Source organism: Rhincodon typus, chromosome 17, assembly GCF_021869965.1.
Source record: "Rhincodon typus isolate 14 chromosome 17, sRhiTyp1.1, whole genome shotgun sequence".
In the NCBI taxonomy this organism is placed as follows: domain Eukaryota; kingdom Metazoa; phylum Chordata; class Chondrichthyes; order Orectolobiformes; family Rhincodontidae; genus Rhincodon; species Rhincodon typus.
The window spans coordinates 59,884,058-59,890,666 of NC_063348.1; the positions used below are offsets into that span (position 1 = coordinate 59,884,058).

General features: G+C 43.2%; 1 protein-coding gene across 1 annotated transcript in view; it reads left to right on the plus strand.

Moving 5' to 3' along the window:
• LOC109920159 (liprin-alpha-1-like) overlaps positions 1-6,609 on the plus strand; it is a 117,314-nt gene that overhangs the window by 71,449 nt on the left and 39,256 nt on the right. Inside the window, exons 16-17 of the mRNA XM_048606905.1 lie at positions 2,979-3,048; positions 3,506-3,654. Coding sequence (XP_048462862.1) covers positions 2,979-3,048; positions 3,506-3,654 — 219 coding nt within the window. The remainder of the gene's footprint in view (positions 1-2,978; positions 3,049-3,505; positions 3,655-6,609) is intronic.

Here is a 6,609-nt window from a genome sequence, read left to right on the forward strand (position 1 = left end):
ATCCTTCCTATAGTGTGGTGACCAGAACTGCACACAGCACTCCAGCTATTGCCTGACCAAAGTCCTGTACAGCTCCAACATAACCTCCCTGTTCTTACAAGACCATAAGACATAGGAGCAGAAATTAGGCCATTCGGTCCATCGAGTCTGTTCCGCCATTCAATTATGGCTGATAAGTTTCTCAACCCCATTCTCCCGCTTTCTCCCCATAACCCTTGATAATCAAAAACCTATCTATCTCTGTAGTAAATATACTCAATGACCTGGCCTCCACAGCCTTCTGTGGCAGTGAATTCCATAGATTCACCAGTCTCTGGCTGAAGAAGTTTCTCCTTATCTCTGTTCTAAAAGGTCTTCCCTTTACTCTAAGGCTGTGCCCTCGGGTCCTAGTCTCTCCTGTCAATGGAAACATGTCCCCAAACATCTGAGATAACAAGGTGTAGAGCTGGATGAACACAGCAGGCCGAGCAGGAAAGCTGACGTTTTGGGTCTAGACCCTTCTTCAGAAATGGGGGAGGGGAAGGGGATTCCCGCTTGGTTTCCCTGATGTAGAGGCTTGGGGACCGCTTTGTGGAACACCTACGCTCAGATCGCAACAAACAACTGCACCTCCCAGTCGCAAACCATTTCAACTCCCCCCCTCACTCCTTGGACGACATGTCCATCCTGGGCCTCCTGCAGTGCCACAATGATGCCACCCGAAGGTTGCAGGAACAGCATCTCCTATTTCGCTTGGGAACCCTGCAGCCCAATGGTATCAATGTGGACTTCACAAACTTCAAAATCTCCCCTCCCCCTACCGATCCTAAAACCAGCCGAGCTCGTTCCCGCCTCCCTAACCTGTCCTTCCTCCCACCTATCCCCTCCTCCCACCTCAAGCCCCACCCCTATCTCCTACCTACTAACCTCATCCTGCCCTCTTGACCTGTCTGTCCTCCCTGGACTGACCTATTCCCTCCCTAACTCCCCACCTACACTCACTTTTACTGGCTCCATCCCCGCCTCTTTGACCTGTCTGTTTCCTCTCCACCTATCTTCTCCTCTATCCATCTTCTATCCGCCTCCCCCTCTCTCCCTATTTATTTCAGAATCCCCTTCTGCTCCCCCATTTCTGAAGAAGGATCTAGACCCAAAACGTCAGCTTTCCTGCTCCTCTGATGCTGCTTGGCCTGCTGTGTTCATCCAGCTCTACACCTTGTTATCTCAGATTCTCCAGCATCGGCAGTTCCTATTATCGCTCCCCAAACATCTACTTTTGTCCATGCCGTTCAGTATTATGTAGTTTCAATTAGATCCCCCCTCAATCTTCTAAATTCCATCGAGTATAGACCCAGAGTCCTCAAACGTTCCTCATATGTTAAGCCTTTCATTCTTGGGATCATTCTCATGAACCTCCTCTGGACCCACTCCAGGGCCAGTACATCCTTCCTGGGGTATGGGGTCCAACATTCCTCACAATACTCTACATGTGGTCTGACCGGAGCTTTATAAAGCCTTAGAAGTACATCCCTGCTTTTATATTCTAGGCCTCTCTAAATAAATGCCAACGTTGTATTTGCTTTCCTAACTACCAACTCAGCCTGCAAGTTTACCTTAAGAGAATCCTCTAAGTCCCTTTGCACTTCAGATTTCTGAATTTTCTCCCCATTTAGGAAATAGCCTATGCCTCTATTCTTCCTATGAAAGTGCATGACTTCGCACTTTCCCACACTGCACTCCATCTGCCACTTTCTTGCCCATTCTCCTAACCTGTCCAAATCCTTCTGTAGCCTCCCGCATCCTCAATACTACCTGACCCTCCACATCTTTGTATCGTCTGCAAACTTAGCCAGAATGCCCTCAGTTCCTTCATCTAGATCATTAATGTATAAAGTGAAAAGTTGTGGTCCCAACACTGACCCTTGCGGAACACCACTTGTCACCGGCTGCCATCCTGAGAAGGACCCCTTTAACCCTAATCTCTGCTTTCAGCCAGACAGCTAATCTTCTATCCATGTTAGCACCCTGCCTCTAACACCATAAGCCCTTATCTTACTCTGCAGCCTCCCGTGTGGCACCTTGCCAAAGGCCTTCTGGAAATCCAAGTAGATAATGTTCATTGGCTCTCCTTGGTCTAACCTGCTCCTTACATCCTCAAAGAATTCTAATAGATTTGCCTTGACTGAACACGATAAATGAGCTGTATGCCAATTTAACTACTCTATTGACCTGCCTGCTATCTTCAGGGACCTGTGGACATACACCCCAGGATCCTGCAGGGCTTGCTCATGTCCTATATTCATTGTTAATGCCCTTGTCTTGTTCCTTCTTGCAAAGTGCATCACCTCAGATTTATCAGGGTGAAATTCCATCTGCTACTGATCTGCCCATTTGACCAACCTGTCTATATCCTTCTGTAACTGAACACCCTCCTTCCTCACTGTCAACCATCTGGTCAATCTTTTGGCTTTTACCTACTTTATCAGTCTCCCATCTAGGACCTTGCCAAAGGCTTTGCTGAAATCCCTCTAAACCGCATCAACTACATTATCCTCATCTCTACACCTGATCGTCACCTCAAAGAATTCAATCAAATTTGTTAGACATGACCTCCCTCTGACAGAGCCATGCTGACTATCCCTGACCAAACGTTGCCTTTCCAAGTGAAGATTAATTCACTCCTTCAGAAATGTCTCCAATAGTTTCCCCGACACTGATATGAGACTCACTGGTACGTCATGTGGTTAATGTTATCCTCTGTAAAACGGTTTTAGTTGATGCAGTGGAGTCTGCTAGTATTTATAGAAAATGTCTATTCTTTTGAACCCCTTATAATTGAAGGCTTCTGACCAATAGCCTCAAAGAGTTTGTGTTGATATAACTTTAAATTAGTCGACACATAACTTGAGAGAAAATGCCCTTGAAAAGGGAGCAGCTATAAACGAGGGCATGAGCCAAGTTGGAAAAAGCTGTCCTAATGTTGAACTTCCTGATTGCAGAGTGCTGCCTCCTTTGATGATGTCGAGCAGCTGGCTCCAGCGTATCAGAAAACGAAGCCGGTCGAAGCTGGTATGTACAAATGTCACACAGAGATTCTCATCCTGAGTGCTCACTTTGTTCAACCTGGTGCTGATGCCATGGCTGGATCCATGTGATCTGATCTCCTGACCACCTCCACTCCTCACCCAATTAGCTTCACTGATTGTGGAGACATTTCACTCTGTAGTTTGTTTTTTTTTTACATCTATATAAATCCTTGGAAATTGCTGCTCAGTTGGGTGGGCTCCTCAACATGTTTTTTGGAAATCTGTGAGAATATCGATGACAACTTCATGATTTGCTTTATTTTCAAGTAGTTCTGAAGAAGAGTTATGCCAGATTTGAAACATTAACTATGTTTCTCCCTGCACAGAGGCTACAAGACCTGCTGAGTTTCTCCAGCAGTCTCTCTGTTCTCATTCTTGGATTTACAGCATCCGCAGTATTTTACTTTGCTGTAATTTAGTCCATTCTGTTTGCTTTGCAGCCAGTGCAAGTACAAGCAGCATCCGTTCCAAGTTTGAGAACATTGCCAAAGCGAAGGAGGAGGAGGATAGAAAGAAGGCAGAGGAAGAGAGAGCTCGCCGTCGGGCCAGCGAGAAACTAGAGCAGGAGGAAGCCAAAAGGAAATTGGAGGTTGGTGACAAATCTTTGAACTTTTGCGAATCTTAATGCTGATGCAGGACTGGCACCTGGTCAATCAATCTGATGTTTGAGCAATCACTAGAAATGGAGCAAACCAGAGGCTGTTCAAATGACCTTCCCAATTTGGCCCCAATCGCGACGACAAAAAAACTTGGCCTGCTGTGTTCATCCAGCTCTACACCTTGTTATCTCAGATTCTCCAGCATCGGCGGTTCCTACTATCTCTGTTCAAATGTCTGGCCAGTTTCTACTGGATGTAAACTTGCAATGAACCAAGCAACTTTTATCTTCCCAGATGAATTGCTCTTCATTTGACGGTAATTACCTTCCTGATTGGGGGTGAAATCTCCAAATACAGTCTTGAGTTTGAGGAGTGGCCCCTGATGAAGTATCACAGGGTCACGTAGCTGGTTTTTTGTGTTTCTCACTCTGGGTGTAGGTTTTGGTAGTATTGTAACTGTCCATCCATCTGTTTGTGAACCAACATTACAATCTGTGGCTTCCAGCCAATACTTAAAGCAAAGGCTTGCATTTATACAGCACTTTTCACAAGCTCAGGATGTTCCAAATTGCTATGTAATAAACAAAATATTTTTGAAGTGTAGTCATAGCTGCAATGTAAAAGCATTGTAGCCAATTTGTACTCAACTTCTCACAAACTGCAATTAGACAGTGACTAACTCACGTGTTATGGCGATATACAAATAGGAATTTTGGAATAGGACACAGAATAAATATTGGCCAAGTTGACCAGTCCTGGTTTGAGTGCAATCCAAATTATGCCAGGAATCCAGTTGGTAATTTCAAGGAATGCAGTGTGTAGTTCTGATGTTTCTTTGGTTTACTTGCTCTGTGACAAGATGTGAACACTCTAAAAGAAAGATAATAGCACTTTCAGACATCCCAAAGCATTTAACAGCCAGCAGATACTTTGGAAGTGTTTTCACTGTTGTATTGCAGGAAGCATAGCAGCCAATTTGTATACAAACAGAAATGTGATAATTAAACAAAGAGCTGCAGATGCTGGAAATCTGAAACAAGTACAGAAATTGCTGCAGAAACTCAGAAGGGAGAAACCAAATTAACATTTCAACTCCAGTGACACTTCAACAGAACTGACTGCCAGTTCTGACAAAGGATCATAACTGGATTGGAAACGTTAATTCTCTGTCTCTGATTCCACAGTATCTGCCAGATCTGCAATGTGATTTTGACCCAGGCAATCAATGTTTAGCTGATGTTACATCACTGTGTTTGACCTTTCCCACTGTCTGATGAGCTGTTCTAGTGAAGTAATGAGGAAGGAGGGGCAGACAGTTGATGTTGGGTAGATGTAAGGTTGCAGTATTTTAATGAGTTAATATACTGCTGCAAGCTGTTGCCTTTTGGCTTTAGCAGAAATTTGTAAGAATTTCTCAGTGAGACTTCAGACACTGGGGTCTGTTGTTTGATTTGTTCATGGCACGGGTGACATGTCACCTTGGGATGACTGATCTGCCAGGGCCCACTGAGGAACGGTGATGTGGTCCCATGGTTTTGGTGAGGAATGAGATACCCATCAACGCATTATTCCTTAGATGTGTAAAAATGTTAAAACGTAGTTACGGTTAAGGATTGTAGGATTTTGAATTAAATTTGTTGTGAGATAGAGGTTTTTCCTACTAGTAGGAGAGTGTAGGTCAAGGGGCTATTGCCTTAAAAATAGAGCCAGGCTAATTAGGAAGACAAGAAATCTTTCCTACCCTGAGGGTGTTGAATGTATGGGATTTTCTGGAATGAAATGTTGGATCAATTAATAATTTAGGTTGAGATTGACAGCAGCATAGGTTGAATGGCTCACAATATCTTTCTGACTCTCCTGTCACTGTCCGTGTCCATGATGGATTATAGTTGAACAATGGTGAAGAAGGTAGACAGCCAATGCTGCTGGATAGAGCTGAGACACAAATCAGCCAAGATCTCTCCCAATGACAGAAGAGAGTCAAGATTCTGAATGACCAACTGCTGTTTCTGTTTTCTGATTGACTGATTGTTCATTGCATTTGTTCATGGGACGTTACCCTGTGAGAATTAACCCCAAAATATTTGGAACTTGAAAGACGCCACATAAATGTTCATGCTTTAGCAACATCATGCTAAGGTGATTAACATTGCCAGTTTTAAACTAAATATATTGTTCCATTCACATTTAGCAACAAATTCTAAGGCATTTATTTAAGTGGAAAGACTATGGTAGCTTATTTAGGGCTAGAGACAGTGAGTGAGAAGCTAATGTTTGTTAGATAAAACAATTAAAAGTTTCATGATAAGATGATGCAATGACTGTAAATGTGAAGCTTGTTTTGAAATGAATGATGGTAAGTAACTGATTTAATTCTCGTTATATTCTGTGGTCCCCATCATGTTAATGATGTGTGTCTACAACACAACAAAGAACCAAGTTAACTAGAAAGCACTTTGAGAAGCCCAGATGCCATGGAAATTGCTATAAAAATGCAGTTTGTTCACACTTGTCACCAGGTGTTCCACATATTGTTGGAGCTGGAACTTGGAAAATGCCATACCGAGATTTTAGTATCGAAATTTTTGATGGTTGGTCTTGAAACAAAGGTTTTGCAATGCATCTTGATGCTTTTAGCTTGAACCTGTTATTAATAAGTGAAAAAAGGGATTCTTTTGAAGAGAAACATTCATTAGAAACCTTTGTTGTTTCAAAAGAAATGACCAATTTGGAGGGACAACAATGAGAATTATTGGATTGATTCCCTGAATTTTTGATTCCATTCATTACTGCTGGTAAGTTAACTCTGAATATGTTTTGTCTGACCAATAAGTGTATTAACATGAAATATTTTCTGTTTTTGGAAAGCAGGAGCAAGAATTCACAAAGAATCAACTCCCTGCATCCCGGGAGCCTCCTGCATCCCGGGAGCCTCCTGCATCCCG